We start from the raw sequence: 18,300 nt of genomic DNA, 5'->3' as shown, positions 1-18,300 counted from the left end.
AGACAGAGTGTGGCTTCTAAATTGCGAGTATGACATATTGATGCAATGTTATTACAAAAAGCTATATAACTGAAAATTAAAAAAATGAGACTCTTTTCTTTGCTATTAATGTTCTCTTCCTTATCCGTACTACACAAAGAGTTCAGTATATTATACGTTTATTTTCACTTTAGGTTTGCTTTAAGTTTTCATAGGAAAGCTACTAGCCTTGCATAGATCCAGAATTTTTGTATCTGTAAACTGTGTCAGCATACTCACTAAGTTCCAATTCCCCATAATAGCCCTACACAGCACAATTGTACAATCTTTTTACCACCCACTCCCGCTCCCTTCTCTACAATGGGCAGCCAGCTGCAGTTAAGCACTACTAGCAGCTGCACAGCAAGACAAGTATGACTAAGTTCATTGTTGCCGTAGAGTACAGTACTTACATGAACACGTTCTCAAATTGTGTGTAGCAATGTGCAATCAGCCAGGCTCCGAATCGGAATATTGCTGCATTGACAAAGAAGTTTATCGACTGGGACACGCCATAAGTGATGCCATAGAGGGGAGCCTTTTTCAAAGAATCCCTAAAAATAGAAAGAGAGAACACGGAGAGTCTGTCGGAGAGCCATTGTCAGTTTGAACTAGCCTGTTACGGTTTCCTTATAAATACCGTATATAGATTCAGAGCCACTGTTTTGATCAGGAGGGATGCAATTCAGCAAACATGCTTTTTATAAGCAGCGGTCTAGCTGAGGAACTTTGAACTAGTGTTGAGCTTAATGACCTAATTACGATTACGCAAAATTACGATTACAGCCGTTATCAAAAGTTTGCAACTTCCCAAAATTAAACAACATTTTTCATTTACACAAAATGTTGTAATTACCATGGTTTTTCGTAACTACGATTGTTTTCGTAACGGAAACAAATTGAAGATTCGTATTTCATGCGGAAATTCATCCATTCTCAAAATTGTGTTCCAGTCCAGAGCCTCCTGAAACATTTAAAGTGACAGCACGTGCAGGGAAGTTTGCATTATCAGATATCGCAAAGCCCAAAACCTAGTTTCTCCGCATGCATGACCACTAAGTACACCTTGACAACAAGCACCTGTCTTAAAAGTGGCTGCAGGTGGAGCCTCCTGATACATTTAAAGCAACAGCATGTGCAGGGACTTTTGCATTATCAGATATTGCAAGGCCCAAAACCAAGTCTCTCAGCGTGACCGCTAAGTGCACATTGAGAAAGAGCACCTGTCTTGGAAATGGCTGCATGTAGAGCATCCTGATACATTTAAAGCGACAGAAAATGGAGGAGCCTTTGCATTATCAGCAATCAAATGAGTGACTTTCCTGAGTTTAGTAATTACTTAAATTTGCATAATTGCTATTAGGAACGTAATTACGTCCATTTTCGTAATTAAAATAACTGTTTCTATACAAAACACAAAATTACGAAAATTTCATGTTAAACGCAAATTTGCAGCGAAACTCGAAATTACACGACAGTAATTACGCTTATGGAATTCAAAATAACCATTTGTATGGCAATTATACAATCCGAAACAGTTTGTATGCATGTTAGGTTATTGTGGGTCTGTAATATTCGCAAGCTGACCCATCATTGTAATCCAGCGGTTCTGGAGGTGTGGCTAGCTTACAGGGACAACAAAGGATGATTTGCATATTCAGCAGTGATGCATCATGGAGACATCATATGCTCACTCCAACTTGAATTATCGCAAATACCTTCTGTGTTTTAGAAAGCAAACTTTTGTTTAGCTTAACAATTCATATGGTGCAATAAAACTTCCACAGTATGAGAGGTGTAAGCAGAGGAGGGGAACAGTTTGTCTGATTACCACTATTCAAAGCATATATAGAAGTGATCATTGCCCTCATAGCACCATTGAAAAGCAAATACTGCAGATGAGGAAGGGCCCCTCTGGTCCAAGGGCCCCAGTGCGGCTGCAACCTCTGCATCTCCTATTGCTGTGCCATTGATTAACCACTTCACAACTGAGGGGTTTTACCCCTTGAGCACCAGAGCAATTCTCACCTTTCAGCCCTCCTTCCATTCCTTCGTCTATAACTTTATAATTACTTATCACAATGAACTATATCTTGTTCTTTTCACCACCAATTAGGCTTTCTTTAGGTGGGACATTATGCCAAGAATTATTTTATTCTAAATGTGTTTTAAGGGGAAAATTGGAAAAAATGTGGGAAAAAATGTATTATTTTTCAGTTTTCGGCCTTTGTAGTTTTGCAAATAATGCATGCTACTGTAATTAAAACCCATGAAATGTATTTGCCCATTTGTCCCGGTTATAAAACCGTTTAAATTATGTCCCTATCACAATGTTTGGCCCCAATATATTATTTGGAAATAAAGGTACATTTTTTTCAGTTTTGCGTCCATCCCTAATTACAAGCCCGTAGTTTATAAAGTAACAGTATTATACCCTCTTGACATAAATATTTAAAAAATTCAGCCCCTAAGGAAACTATTTATGTATTTTTTTTTAATTGTAACTTTTTTTTTTAATTACAAAAAAAATAAATAAATTGGGGAGTGTAGGAGGTAATGAGTTAATTTTTAGTGTAAAAGTAATGTATTTGTATATGAAAAAATGCTTTAGGGTATAGTTTTACTATTTGGCCACAAGATGGCCACAGTAACTTTTTGTTTATGCGACCTGCACGCGTACAGGAAGTACGCTTGCAGGAAGGGTTAGGTGGCTGGGAAACTGTTTTTTTCTCACAATGATCGCTGCTTCTCGTAGAAGCAGCTGATCATTGCGGGGGGCAGAGATCAACGAACGGGAAAGGTTTTTCCCGGTTATTGATCTCCGGGCGATCGGGGGGTGGCGTGCACGAGCGCGGGGGCATGCGGACGAGCGAGCGGGAGCGCGGACAGCAGCGGGAGCAGCATCAGTGTCGGATTTCTCCTTCCCTTGGTGTTAACAGTGTGGAAAAAGGGACGGAGAAATCCGCACCGCTGGGGGTAAAGTGGTTAAATTTACTAAAAATATATATCCTATATAACAAAACCACTGTCGCTGCGTCCTCCTGTGTCTGTACCTCGGTGCCAGCTGCTTGGTGCGCATACACAGCAGGGCTACAGGCAGCAGTCATAGACAGTTGCGCATGGATTAGCGTTTTGGTTTTCTTTAAAACATTTTTAAAATAAACTTTATTATACTTACCAGGTGTCTCGATGTCCGGCTTCCTTCCGTAGCCCCACTGCCTAAAGGTAGAGGTCATAGAAGCTTCTCTTGGATCAATCAGAGAAGCACCTGTGAACTCTTCTGTTATGGGGTGGGGCTATGGACGGAAGTTGGGTATTGGGACACCCAGTAAGTATAATAAAGTTTATTTATATCCCAAACACCCCCCCCCCCCCCCCTCGCAAAGTGATTTTGCAATGCTTCTATACATAGCATTGAGCGCAAACATGCTCAAAATGCTGCAAATCCTGCAATTGTGATTAACCATATTTGCAATCGCACTAGTGAATTCCCTGCCATTCAGATGCATTAGCAAAGCTCTTGTTGGAATCACCACCTATTGTCGGCCAAAAACACTGCCAAAAAAACGTTCTAGTGGGTCCCAGGGCTTAGGCAATGTCCATCCACCACCATACATTTTTGAAGGAGGTACATTGGGCGGCCAGTGAGGCACCCATCTTGCATGCCACAGCCCCAGGCCAGTTTGTGCCTGATACAGCTAGGGCTTATTTTTGGGGGAGGACTCATTTGTGGGGATTAACACAGTATATCTGTTTTTACTGTAATCCCTCCTTATCACTGCTCTGGAGGTCAGCACGTGCTTCAGCAGGAAAGCAAGCGTGCATGACTCTCTGCTGTCAATGAGATTAGCGTGATTACCTCCAACTGTGCATATGCAGAGCTAGCATCTCTTCTGATCTGTAGCACCTCCCTGTGCAATGAGTGTGTCATTGGAAGATTTAAGAGTGTAAAGTGAACAAAAAAATCTCCTTCTTCCTTTTTTGAACTTTTGCAAATTTATGAACTAGGACAAACAGAAATAGGGGAATTCTGTCTATCTGTAACACCAAGCCATATAATGTAGTCATAGTTTCTAGCAAGTATGCTAAAAACAGTTTGTAACAGCTGTGGAATAAGCCAGTGATGATGATATATGATATACAGATACTCGTTCTAAAGTGGAGGAACCTTTCGGTTTCAGTATCTGAAACAAAATATCATGCTATAAATCAAAGCACAAGATCAAGCTGTGATTCAAAACGTATGTTCACAACACCAGATGCTTGGCAGGCATGATAGGTGAGCATGAGGGAGGATTTGGTGTATGAGGGATGATTTAATTAACATTTTCAGATAGAGGACAATCATAGTGCTGTGTGGATGGAAATTTCAAAGGGACTGAGGCAGAGGAAGCATGGGTTGAATTAAATCAGAAAATGTTTAAGCTTAAACTTGGGGTTGCCCCTAGCAACAACTTTGCGGATGACACCTCAACCTCACTTTTCCCATGGGTCCCTATTCAATTAACTTTTCTCCTTTTCAACTTTCAGGTAAAAAAAAAAACGGAATATTTTTCCACTTGCTTTGGGGCTTAGAAAATGTTTAATTGACCAAGGAATATGTTGGCACTTTATAAATCAATAATAATGTGAAAAAATGTTATTATCATTATTAGGCATTTACATAACTCTGACATCTTCTGAAACTCTATACAGAGTACACAAAGTTCTTTAAATAATTAATTATTCACGTATTGTCGATCAAAAGAACGCATAACCCTATGATCCTGCCGTAGTCATAGTCTAACATCCCTGCCAATGGCGTAGATAAGAAGCTATAGGCTCCAGGGCAAGTTTTACATTGTGCAATTTCAAGTACTCTATACATAAAAACTGATATAGAACATCGAAACTCTGCTACAATATAAATGAGAGAAGCAGCGTATTTAAGTGGCTGTGATCCCACATTTATTATTGTAATAAAATCATTCTTCAGTCAAAACTGTGTTAGCATATGTTATTTTTCCAGCTTAGCACAAGGTGGCACTGGCTGCCCACAAGTTTCACTGTTTGTTTGTTTGTTTGTTTATCTAGCTCCTGTAGGTCCTGTAACCTCTGTAAACAGTGCATGTTGCTACAACTGAGAAATAAATATGGCAGCCTTCATAAACTTCTCGCTTCAGGTTCCCTTTAAGTAAATAAACTGATTTCATTGCCCCTTTAATAATTAGTACTATTTAAAGCACCAATGAAGAACCCATACAGAGATGGAAGAAGGGCTCTTAGTGGGCCCTGATGGGATTGTTACCACTGCATCCTGTATAACTATGCCACTGATCTAACATCATCTTGGATCTGATGAGTAGCCAGTTAAAGTAGCAGCAGGCATAAAGGGGAAAGAGGTGCCCAGAGAAGACAAAATGCATTAAAAACAAATACAATGAAAAAAAGTGAGGTGGCTTACCTCAATGAAGACAATTCAAGTATTAATGTAATTTTATTGCACTGGCAACACATTTTGTGGGTGCACAGCCATTTCCTCAGGCCAAATAGCAGTGCCTAACAGTTCTTGTAGCCACAAGTAAGGCGCCACTCAGTAGCAGCAGGGGTTTGTAAAGTGAAAAATAGCCAGAGTTCCCAGAGAAACCCCAGAGAAACATACAAACTCCATGCAGATCGTGTCCTGACCGGGAACTGAACTGGGGACTTCAGCACTGCGAGGTGAAACGTCTCATGATATGCCTGTATTATGGAAGCTGTTTTTATTTTAGCTTATTGAGAAAAGTTGCGTGCTTGTTTTTTCTGAGCTGTCAAGATATCTGTAGAAGTCTTCTGTAGCACCACAGTTTAAAGGCATCATTATACTTTCTATCTTGTCTATATACCGTCAAGCTTTCACAAACATAGAATGTCACTTGGAAGACCAAAGCCTGCACGAGTCTAACCTTTGCTTAGAGACATCATTAGATTTGCACGACTTATCTAAGGCTTTCATTGCCGTCCTGCCAAAGCTTAGTCTCCACTGCATTTCTTGACGGCTGCTTCCTGTATTATTGATGACTGAATCCAAAAACCTGAACTACATACAGCTTAAATATCCTCTTGTTCAGGACTGACGGTGGATGTTGTGCCTGTTGTCATGACCAGGGATGTTCGGATAGTGCTTTTTAAAATCCGAATTGATCCGGATACCAAGATATCCGGATCCGGTTCGGATATACGAATCCGGCCTTTTAGATATCCGCGGATATCCGGCCTATTTGGATATCTGGATAGAAAAACCGAAAGTGCCTTTTCAATAACTTAAAAGGGGTATTGAGGGTAAATGAGGCATGTATCATCATTATTTTGCAAAGAGGAACACTAATTGATGTGAGGACTTCAAATCCCCCCCTCCCCCCAAAAAATGACTGTCAATTAACATTAGGCCTAGGTTCCAGACAGCGGTCGTGCAGCCCACATTGTGTCCAAAGTCCAACCGCACAACTGGGACATGACAGTTTTCAGCCAAGACACCTCCAAAAAATTATGCTGCAATTGTGTTTAGGGTTAAATATAGGTGGTATCAGTGGCCTGTGGCACCCTGGCCTGGCGATGGGAGATGCACAGGCAGCAGGAGCAGGGCAATGCAGCAGCAGGTGTAACGTGTGCCAGGAGCATGCCGGACGTGGCACGTGGCACTTGCCAAGTGTCACGTGGCACTTGGCATGTGGCACTTGCCACTTGTCACGTGGCACTTGCCAAGTGTCATGTGGCACTTGGCACGTGTCACTTGGCACGTGACAGGTGCCAAGTGACACATGCCAAGTGCCACGTGCCAAGTGCCGAGTGACAGTCAGACAGCAGAGGAGAAGACACTAGTGCACACTAACACATTAATGAATTAACAATAGTGTAGTGATAGTAAAGGGGTTAATCACTGAGCTTATCACTGTGTACAGCCCTTGGCCCAGCAGCACTGCAGCTGTGCAGCACACACTCTAACTGTCACACTGTGAGACATCAATCAAGCTAATTAACTATTACTATAGAGTAGTGAAGGGGTTAATCAATGAACAGCTTAAGGTTTATAACTGTGTCCAGGCAGCCCTTGCTAGGCCACCAGCACTGCAGCATGTCTTTCAGGAAGCATTCAGCAAGCCAAAACGATCTGTCTCATCATGGCAGCCCTCCTTATTATACAAGGGGGGCTGGCCAGTGTTCATTTCTGTGATTGGGTGCCAGGGCTTAGGCTGGGAGGCCTCTAATTGGCTCAGTGAGGTCAGGTGGGGCTGGCCAGGGTTCCCCTCTGTGATTGGTTGCCAGGGCTTCTGCTGGGAGCCCTCTGATTGGCTCCAGGACGTCATCACCTTAGTTAGAGTATTTCGGATTCCGGATATACTGCTGCTAACTCGCTGTGACCGGTCAGGAGCCGATTTCATTGGCTCTTGACCCTGTCATCAATGTAAGCAACGCCCATTAGCTTACATTGATCACACGGTCAGTAGCCCATGAAAGCGGCGCCTGACCAGTTCACAGAGTTCTGCCGTCACAGAGACGGCAGAGTGAGTGGCCTGAGGCTCTGGGTGTTTGGCGTGGATGGCGGTAGCGGCAGGTATGTGCGGAGATTCGTCAGTATTTGGCGGTTTTCGGCGGTTTCTGGTACCAGCAGTCTCTGGTCCTTAAAGAGGAACTGTTGCGAAAATCTTAAAATTTAAAACACATACAAATAATGTCAGATATCTACTACCTACTGTAAGTGACAGCAACATAGAAGAAAAGCCATTTATGGCTCATTTTACTCTGGGAGAATTGTACTTCTTATTTGTATGTGTTTAAAATTTTTAAATTTTTGTGACAGTTTCTCTTTAAAGGAGTCATCGGGCAATATACATAAAATAAGTGCTACTTACCGAGGGCTTCCTCCAGCCCCAAGCTCCCAGCATGTCCCTCGCCGCAGCTCTCCCTTCAGCCGTTCGCCGCAGCTCCGTCCCAGTCCCCGGCGATGATGTCAGGGTGACCTCCAGATCGAGTTCCGCCTCCAAAGGGAATGTATCGTTGTGGGTCCTGTAAGGCCTGTACTTTTGTAATGAGAACTGACACTTTTACCTCTCAAGACGGTTCAAGAAACTATAGGGTGAAGAGATTTATGAATTGCAATTCATTATGGGTTGTTTATCTCATTGTCTGTCCTTGTAATAGGTATTATGTAGGCATGTCAACACGTGCATTCAAGACTCGATTACTAGAGCATTTGTGCAATATCACAAGTGGTGAGAAAAAATCACCAATTGCTGAGCATTTTAAGGAAATGCACAATAGCTCAATCGTAGGCTTGAAGGCGATGTGTATTGACTGTGTGGACATGCCTACAAGATCGGAGAGGACGGAGGAAATGCTTCTTCGTCTAGAGGCGATGTGGATGTATCGGCTTGGGTCGAGAAGTCCACAGGGCCTGAATGTTGATTTCTCACTAAAAAGCTTCTTATAGAATTAGTGTCTCAATTTAAACGCTTCAGTGGGAATCCCTTCCCTTTTTCCCCCCCTTTTCCCTTCCCCTTGCTCCTGATTCCCCCTCTGCTGCCCCTTCCCCCCCCTTCTCCTTCCCTTATTCCCCTTCTCCCCTTTCCCCTCCCCCCCCCCCCTTTTTCTTCCTTCCCCACCTTTCCCCCCCCCCCTCCCCCTTCTTTCCTCCACATTTTCCCATACCCTACCTAATCCTTTTAACCCTTCCCTCCTTTCCCGGTCACCCTACCGCCTCCTGTCCCCCCACTTTCTCCAGACCCCTCCCCCCCCTCCCCCCCTCCCCCCCCTCCCCCCTTTCCCCCCCCCCTTCTTTCCTTCCCCCCCCCCCCCCTTCCCCCCTTCCCTCCCCCTACCCCTGGGATTGTAGGTTGTGGCCTCCCCTGGACTGAGAGTAAGCTAAGCGTAAGCAAGCCGATTCAACTATATGGGTGCTCTGGGAATACTGATGGTGCTTTGTACTGATTGGTTGCTCTTGTGTGAGTGGGAGATAACGTGAGTTCATACACAATAGAAGAATAAACTTCAATACCCACCACCTCTGATATCTAGCTCACCTCCTTCACCTGGCCACTCACTTCAAGTGTTGAGCGCAATGAATGAAGCCTAAATTGATGCCTCTGTTTGGACAACATGGAACTGTATGAATATAAGTATAGATGTCCGAGTTCCGGAATACTGAATGGGATCCTTGCTGAGGAATCACGGCCTGTCCGACCAATCAACTCATAGTAGGTGGAGCCGGGGTGTGCTATGAATGCCTGGCCCACCGTGTACAAACCACGCCCTGATGAAGAACGGATGTGACGTTCGAAACTAGTCGGCGAATCAGCACACGCAGCCGACATGACGCCTACTAGTCCCAGCTATGCTGCCTGATTGCAAACGCCAGAGACCGTGAGCTTGGCTCGGCGTGCCCCCCGGAAAAGGAGACGTGGATGGTCGTGGAGCCTGCTGGACACAGCGTGAGGAGGGAGTTCACCCCTGTATGTCCCGCACAACTGAAAGGGACACGGAGTGTAAATAGAACTCACCTCAGAGCGAGTGACGAGTCTGACTCGGTACGGAGACCACCCCTGATGTCACGGATTTCCGGGAGGTTGTGAGTAAGGCAGTGAAGACTCGATGCACATGTTTATTATTGGGGGCCCCCCATCGCCGGTTCTTTAATTACCTCAGTGTTTGCCTGGATGTCTAATGCTTTTATGGACTGTGAGCAATGCTTGCATGAGCTTTGCACTAACTGCTACTGTCTCTGCTTTGCATGAAGTTCTGATGATTTGCAGCGTTGGAATCCTTAAGGGTGTCATCTAACTGGGGACTATTGGATTGGTGGTGTGGACCAGCCGTACTTATATGTGCATGGATGCCTGTGGGAGTCGGATGTCTGACGGTTATGAAGTGTGGTGGTACTGTACAACAGCGCTGTTGTTTTTAATACTGTGATCTGTTGCACAACCTTTAAGCTTTGCCTATTTACAATTAAACGACCTTTTTCCAATTTTTGCATGACCCCTTGTCACGGACTGGTTTGTTATAATTACAAGAGTGTGGGGTAGGTTGGAATTACCAGCAAATTAGGGAATATTAGGATCGTGGTCCTCCCCTTTCCTCTTTATCCCCTCCTTTATTGACTGACCTCCAGATCGGCCTGTACTGCGCCTGCGCAAGCGGCGCTGTCAATCACTGCCACGTGGGCCAGAGTGGACTGGAGGTCGCCCTGACATCATCGCCGGGGACCGGGACAGAGCTGCGGCGAACAGCTGACTGCAGAGCTGCGGCGAGGGACATGTTGGGAGCTTGGGGCTGGAGGAAGCCCCCGGTAAGTAGCACTTATTTTATGCATATTGCCTGATGACTCCTTTAAGGAGGCAGAGACCTCTGGCACATAAGTGGTTGAAGGTGTAGGACCTGGCAGCCACACAGCGAATTTGATTGTCCCATAACACTATTGGAGGCACTGCAAACGTAAGGCATTTAAGAAATTAGCGTTCTTAAGATAAATGTTTAACGTGAAAACTTCACTTACTTGTATGGGCCAACTAAGTTTAAACTGTATTTCTTGTAAAATGCATCTTCTCTGGTCAGAGATACCACAGTTCTTATGTTTTCAACACATTCTGTTGAGATCTAAATGAACAATACACATCTGATAAATATTCTGACATATTTGAGGCACACAGTATTTTTATCCTAATTACACTGACTAAGATGACTACAAAAAGTAGCAGTGCCAGAGCACTGTGCAGCGTTCAGTCCATACAGGAATTGGCACTGCCAGAGCACTGTGCAGCGTTCAGTCCATACAGGAAGTGTCATCGTTGGAGCACTGTGCAGTGTTCAGTCCATACAGGAAGTGTCATCGTTGGAGCACTGTGCAGTGTTCAGTCCATACAGGAAGTGTCATCGTTGGAGCACTGTGCAGTGTTCAGTCCATACAGGAAGTGTCATCGTTGGAGCACTGTGCAGTGTTCAGTCCATACAGGAAGTGTCATCGTTGGAGCACTGTGCAGTGTTCAGTCCATACAGGAAGTGTCATCGTTGGAGCACTGTGCAGTGTTCAGTCCATACAGAAGGTGGCACCTCGCGTTTCAATTTCCACCATGCGATTGCGATTGAGCTACTATGCTAAGTATAGTAAAACTTAGTCGCATCTAAAACGCGTCAGGATGACGATCGCGTTTTGAGTAAAATCGAATCACAATCTGATCGCACTAATGGAAATTGCTGCTGCAGTTTCCATTTGTTTAATGTACCTTGCGATTTGCGATCAGAATAAAATCGCAAATCACAGGGTAGTGGAAAAAGACCTAAGGGACTCTCTGCTCTGACAGGAAATACAATCAGTTGTGAGCTGAAAGGAAACATACACGCATATACATGAGTCACTAATGCCTGGTACACACACCATGCAAAGGTAGAGTATTCTACCATGATAGCCATCAGTAAAACAATCAGTAAAGGTCTAAAGAAGGCACAGCAATAAAATCAGCATTTCAATACGCACGGAAGCATCTTTTTTATCCTCAATAGCCTTGCCATAGAGGTTAATGGGTTACAATTTTCTTATCAGCTAGTTGATGCCTTTTGATAGCTGAGCAACAGGTCTCTGCTTACAGTGGAGCAGAAAGAGAGATGAATACTGTTCTATCTGCCTTCAGCTCTGCTACTTCACTACTGAGGGACTCTCTCATCAGATAGATGGGTATAATTATTTTTTTATATCAGTGATTGAAAAATGTATCAGAAAAACAGTTGGAAATCAGATCGGACCTGTTCGAAATTATCGATTTGACCCGTCGATCTGACGGGAAATTGCATTGTGCGTACCAAGCATAAAACAGACTTTTCCTCCTGCAAACCAGTGATCACTAGTCAGGGTGTTGGGCAGAATGACATTGTGTGGAGGGGCAGTTGGTGGCAGCGGTCCTTGGACACTGGAAAGTACAAATCCGGCCCTGACGACAGCCACACATATATTTTCCCTTTGTCTTGACAGTACATGGTGCGTTCTCTTGTAATTGTTCCAGGCAGGGTTAATCAGCGGAGATGAGACATCTGCACAGCAATGTGCGCCCCTTCATAAGTTCCGCCACTTGGTTTCAGTAGAAATGCTTTGCTGAACAGGCTAATAACCAGCGCATCTTTTGGTGCTGTACACTCTAGTCATAAATCCTAACTGAAATATGCTAATTCATGCCAAGTTAAAAGAAAATATATCTCTATAACAGGAGTGTGTTTATTTTTCAGTGAATTTACTAAGGAGTACAGTCTGCTGAGCATAGGTAAACATATTTCTCTTCCTATTTGTCTTTATTAGTATGAACAGAGCTGTCATGCCCTCCCTCGGTGGAAGGAAAATAAATCACTGACTGGAATTAAATGTTTTCTTTTTTACTGCAGTATTTTTTCTCCAATACCTCCTACGTTATTGTTTAGCCAAGTGTTTCTTTACATGTCATCGAGTCTTCTGTGCATAATTGTCTTGGAAATAAAACAGGTGTAATGGAACCTAACCTGTAAATGAATTACAGCACATGATGACTTCTGGGAGGAAAATGGCAGCACACCTGGCTGGGCCCATATGCAATTCACTTTTTCTCCTGACTTATCTCCTAGGAGATCATTTTTCACATTCTCTTTAAAATAAGTGTTTACCAAAAAGTAGGCAAAAAAGTACTATCAAATTACTTTGAGTATTTTCTTGCTTGCTGATAGTTTAAATTGGACCTGAACTCTTGCGCAGGACACAAGGAAAACAAAACAGAAATGCACCCTGTATGTATTTAAAGAGATTAGCCTGTGTAATTCCCCCTCATTTGTGTCTAATCACTAGTTGCAATTTGATCTCTCCCCTGTGTCACATGACTGCCATGGCAGAGATGGCAGATAAGCTAATTTGAAAGCACAGGCTGTAAACAATATGTCTGCTTCCATGAATCAGGAAGTAGGAACTGCTCAGATTTATTTTAGGATTTGTATCAGCTGTAACAAAGAAGTGTTTTTTGTTATAACTCCCGGTAATCTGGGCAGTCGAGGCCTTCTGTGCATGTGCGGCTTGGGGCTGGAAAGCCCCATCTAAGTATAAATTATGGCCAGTGTACCATCTCTGGTACACTTTTAACTGTCCCTCAGAGGGGCTTACAATAGTCATATGTCTATGTATGTATCATGTAGTGTATGTATCATAGTCTAGGGTCAATTTTGGGGGAAGCCATTTCACTTATCTGTCTGTTTTGGGGGTTTAGGAGGAAACCAGAGTGCTCAGATTTGAACCGGGGACCCATTTCTGCATGATGGGGCAGTGTTTTGGAAAATAATCAGTTTAGGAAAAACAAAACAATAATGCGAAGAAGGCACTCAAATTCAGATTTGATAAACAGAAGTTAAAAAGACATTTGAGTTCCTCCTGTTTTATTGTCTTACAGAATAATTGTGGAGTGGTGCCCCTGCCCCACAGGGAGACTCATGCACTGGCAACCTGGGCTGGGTCTGGCCTAGTGAAATGGTGAGCAGGAATGAGCAGAAACTACGCCAGTGGGAATTTACGCATCGTAGTTCGCATCTACACATTGTAGTTTGTAGGTGAAGTTTCAAAACTACGCTTACGAATTTACGCGTAGCGAAGTACCGTAGCTTACGCCCACTATGAGTAGTTAACATGTGTATTGCGTAGTGACCTACGAATGCATTATCAGTGTCTAATTTTCTACGTGTGATTGTATGCTTACAAATTTACGCATTGGAAAGGGGAATGTACGCATAGAAGAGTTCCCGGTACAAGCATTTAAATAGGAATTAATGCGTAAAATTTTCTGCATACGGGCATAAGCATCTGCATACAGTACGCTTCGCACTACGCGTAATTGCGTATTTTAACGCGTATTCTACGAAAATGCATACGAAACGAATATTTGATTTCAAAGCCGTAGTTTGGCGGGCGTAATTGCGTAAAACTATGCGTATAAGATATTATAGGGCCCCATAGAAAATCTTTCATGGGGCCCTCAGATGTAGGCACTCTTTAGCTATGCCACCTGCCCCTACCCTATGGATATGAGTTAACTGGGCAATTTAAATTCTCATGCAATCTACACTGCATATAGTCCATGAGGCATGGGCCCCTAATGGTGAATACATCAAGTACCACCTGGGCTGCCTCTGCTCTAGGGTCCCATAGCAGCTGCTATGGCTGCTATGGTTATTGCTACGCCTAGAGGGTGAGTAACAGCACACAACTGTTGTAGGACAAACACACAACATCCTGGGTGACATACTATTATAATGTACTTTTTAGAATAAGTCTTTATTTTGATACTGAGTCATTCATGCTTTTTTATATAATTAACAAGGGTAATAAAAAGAAAATATGGCATACCATAAAATAATTTTAACATGCATCATAAACTAACAAAGTTTACAAATGTTAGCAAAGGTACCCTAATTTTCCTAATGGAATTCGCCATTTCCCTCAGGGGGGTTTTATGGCTCTCATAAATTGCCACTTTAGGCTAACCAGGTGTTTCATTATTTCATTATCCCCCTAATTTATTTTGTAAGTGAAATATATTAAGAAATGGATTAACCACCGCAAGTCATTTTTCATTGCATTTGGACAGTTAAAGGAACACTATCAAACCAAGTGTTCTAAAATGATAATGTAAAAATAATGTCTAAGTAGCTTCCTACTTTTCATGTTAAATATCAGAGGCAAAATGTTTAATTTGTTGTGAATAGGTTGTAGCTGCATTGGAAGGATTCATTAGCAAAGGGGAGTCTGTGCTTCGTGAGGTATGTGACACAGGCAGTGCTGTTCTTTGCAAGTGAGACTATAGAGTTATATGAAAAGCCTCGGGTGTCAGGTTTCACACATAATTACAAACAAGATACATTTCCTCTGCTCTATGTGCAGACAGCTCATTCAGAGACACAAACAGCATGCAGTTAGTGAGACCTGTCTCACATATACAAACAGTGTAGAGTGAGGGATTCCCCCTCCCCTCATGATTCCCTGGTCCATCACCCTGGTCATCCTGGCCCATCAGTAAAGTGTGAAAGGAATTTGATAACAGTGAACAAAAAGGCAAGCAGTGAAATGTATACACCAATACTTAGGAGCACTTCCCAAACTATTTCCATTTCAATTATAAAAAAACATGTTAATCAATAGTTTTCCTTTAAGCTGACTTACCCTTCCAGCTTCCTCTAAGGCTTTCTGGTCCTTTGTAGCATGGCCAGCCATTGATTTCATCCTAACAAAATTTGCACCAACCATAAATGGTATACAGGCCAAAATAAGCAGCGTTAGATGCCAGGCATAAACAAATGCAATGATGATTGCTGTAAGTAGCGTGAATATTGTAATGGTCATCAAGCCTAACCAACTGCTGGTAGCCTGGAAGTGGAGAAACAAAATCTGGTCATTATTCTGAATTAAAGATCGGCTCAAGGCAAAGTCATGGATATAAAATGTGGTATTAGGTGATATAAGTTATATATCAGGGATTGTTTTCATCATCCAGACACACCTGCATGGGGCCTCTTGCAGTTCCAACTATCACTAGTGTTGAAGAACAACTTGAGGATACCTGAGGTGACATGTGCCATGATGAGATAGACATGTGTATGTACAATGCCTAGCACACAAATAACTCTGCTCTGTTCCTTTTTTTATTTATCTGCCTGAAAGAGTTAAAGTGGTCTGAAACTCTGACATAACATTCAATAAAAATGTGTTTTTCTACTTTTTACTATTCATACAGTTATCATATTTGCTTTTGTGCATAAGTAATATTGTCTGTCTACAAATTACAAGTTTCCAAAGTGTAGTTTTTCTTGCCCTGAAAGCTGCCATTGTATTTTAGTCTAACTGCTTTTTATTATATATTCAAATCTTCTAATAAGTTGTTCTGAGCTGTGTGTGTGCGTGCGTGCGTGCGTGCGTGCGTGCGTGCGTGCGTGTGTGTGTGTGTGTGTGTGTGTGTGTGTGTGTGAAGCAGAGACAGCTTCTCAGAAAGTTTTTTTTACTTCTTACACACAATTGTATCAACATTAGAATATAAACAAAGATACTTTTATCTCCAGTTTGGATGCGGATTTGAAGCTGAATAGCAGGACAAAGTGGTTTGTTTAACCATTTCAGTGGTGTTCTGCAAAAAAGAATTCTGGGATAGTAGGTGTAAAGCTGTGAGGAATCTTTTAGAACTAAGGAGAATTGCTGACTTTCAGACCACTTTAAACATCAGGTATGTAAGTGGCAGTTCCAGTCAGGTCTGGGTCAGACTACAGTGTGACCTTCACTGATAAGTAATTACAACTATAAAGCACTTTCCTAGCAGAAAATGGCTTCTGGGAGCAGGAAAGAGATACAAAGGGTCAATAGTTCATAGATTTTAGCTCTGGCATACTTCAATGAATATGTAATTGAGCAAAAACAATAAAAACGTAAAAAGTAGATTTAAATACAAAATAAAACTGTGGAATATCTTAAAAAGTATGTTTTTAAGAGAAGACGGATAGATACAATTGTTTATTTCATTAGTTTATTTTCGCTAATCAGTGGCTGATACCCCGTTTCCCATGAGAAATCTTTACCTTTTCTCAAATAGACCATCAGGGAAGTTTGTGTGGTTAAACCCCTCCTACAATGTGATGTCAGGGGCAAGGCCATGGCCCTGACAGTTTCCTGTCTGTTTTTGAAACCTAGCAATTTTTGAAACCTAGCAAATTAAATGACTGTCTTTGTGGCGGGAAGGTTAATCCATAAGGGTGATCACTACATTCACTTTATTGAAAAAAAGTATTTGAGGGTGATACCCAGAAAAAAAGTAAAAGTAAAAAAAGGTCTGATCAAAATAAGTAAACTTTATTAACATACATCAAAAAGTTCCAAACCCCATTTTCAAGGCAGCCAAATACGCTGTATTATTCCAATATAGATTAAAACCATTGTACAATATTTTATTATCTATATTGAAATAATGCAACATATTGGCTGCCTTGAAAATGGGAGTTTGGAACTTTTTGGGTGTTTGGTAATAACATTTACTTATTTTGAATAGACCTTATTTCTTTTTCTTTCTGTCTGAGGACTCCACCTCAAAAAAATGTTTAATTTCAATTACTGAGCAAGTGCTGTCACGTGTTTATATTGATAAAATATATCACTCATCTCAGGATAATGCATTTTTTACTACTTTTTATTTTTATACAAATTATTAATTTAAAAAATGTCCACCCCCTCAGTCTCAAGATTTTTAACCTCTTGTCTCCAATGAAGATTGGTGTTGCCAGAATTATTAAGCCAATAAGTATAGGTCTCCACTGTCTGGTACCCGCCCACAGTGTTCTTGACATAGGAAGGTGCTCTGCGAAAATGGGGTATAAATCCTTTACCCAATTAAAAACACCCTTGTCGAGGACATGAAGCACACCCTACTTTGGTGGCCAGGAGGAAATGTGGGCACCTGCTCTCATACATTTCTGTATAGTTCCTATGGGGCCATATGGTGGAGTCAGAAAGCCCTGTTTAATAAAGGGGGTCCAAGATGCCAAGGGGTCTTCAATCAAGTTTTTAAAAAGATTCCAATGCCTGAGACCTACTGGAAATATCAATTAAGGTGGAAGACATTTTGTGTTTTTTTTTTTTTAAGAAAATTACTTTTTCATTTTAATAAACTATACTTAACTGGTGTTGGGCATTGTTACATGTATTTATTTGCTGGAAATGGTAAGAGGTACTACTGTACCCTTATATTTATTCCACCTGTGAGTTCTGGGACAGATTTCTGGGACTTCAATTATAAATGTGGCTTCTAGATACCGATACAAGCCACGTCTAGGAGCTACCCTCACATGCATAATTATAGCCTACCTCCTCCTGGAAACTAGACATGGAGATGAGACCCTTTCCTTTAACATGGGCAAGGTTACGTGAACTATTAGGTGAGCAGTGTTGCGTAGAGCAGCAAAAAACACACGGAAGATAATACAAATTGTCCAATAATATACATGAATGCTTAAAGAGAACATGTACTGAAAATCAAAAATCAAAATAACCATACACAGGTCATACTTACCTCCTGTCCTGTGTAGTCTACTCCTCAATCTCTTTCTCCTCTCCTGCGTCCCATTTGTCCACTGTGATCAATGGAATTCTCCGTCCTCCATTTTAAAAATGGCCATTACCCCATAACAGCTTCTTGGTCAGCACACTGTTAGACTGTAATACCACCCACTTGAGCCATAGGGAATCATGGACATTATCTTGCGCATTCAGTTGTAACTGATAGCTGTTGCTAT

General features: G+C 42.1%; 2 protein-coding genes across 2 annotated transcripts in view; one reads left to right on the top strand and one right to left on the bottom strand.

The window, feature by feature from the left end:
* Positions 1-18,300, bottom strand: part of LOC137536095 (ATP-dependent translocase ABCB1-like) — a 152,774-nt gene that overhangs the window by 34,330 nt on the left and 100,144 nt on the right. Inside the window, exons 19-21 of the mRNA XM_068258131.1 lie at positions 15,191-15,394; positions 10,529-10,629; positions 432-572 (exon numbers count right to left, since the gene is read on the bottom strand). Coding sequence (XP_068114232.1) covers positions 432-572; positions 10,529-10,629; positions 15,191-15,394 — 446 coding nt within the window. The remainder of the gene's footprint in view (positions 1-431; positions 573-10,528; positions 10,630-15,190; positions 15,395-18,300) is intronic.
* The window catches only part of LRRTM3 (leucine rich repeat transmembrane neuronal 3), a 349,591-nt gene that overhangs the window by 235,336 nt on the left and 95,955 nt on the right, over positions 1-18,300 (top strand). The gene's annotated exons all lie outside the window — the stretch shown is intronic.

Source organism: Hyperolius riggenbachi, chromosome 10 (assembly GCF_040937935.1).
Source record: "Hyperolius riggenbachi isolate aHypRig1 chromosome 10, aHypRig1.pri, whole genome shotgun sequence".
NCBI lineage: Eukaryota > Metazoa > Chordata > Amphibia > Anura > Hyperoliidae > Hyperolius > Hyperolius riggenbachi.
This window is presented reverse-complemented; position numbering and strand designations above follow the sequence as displayed.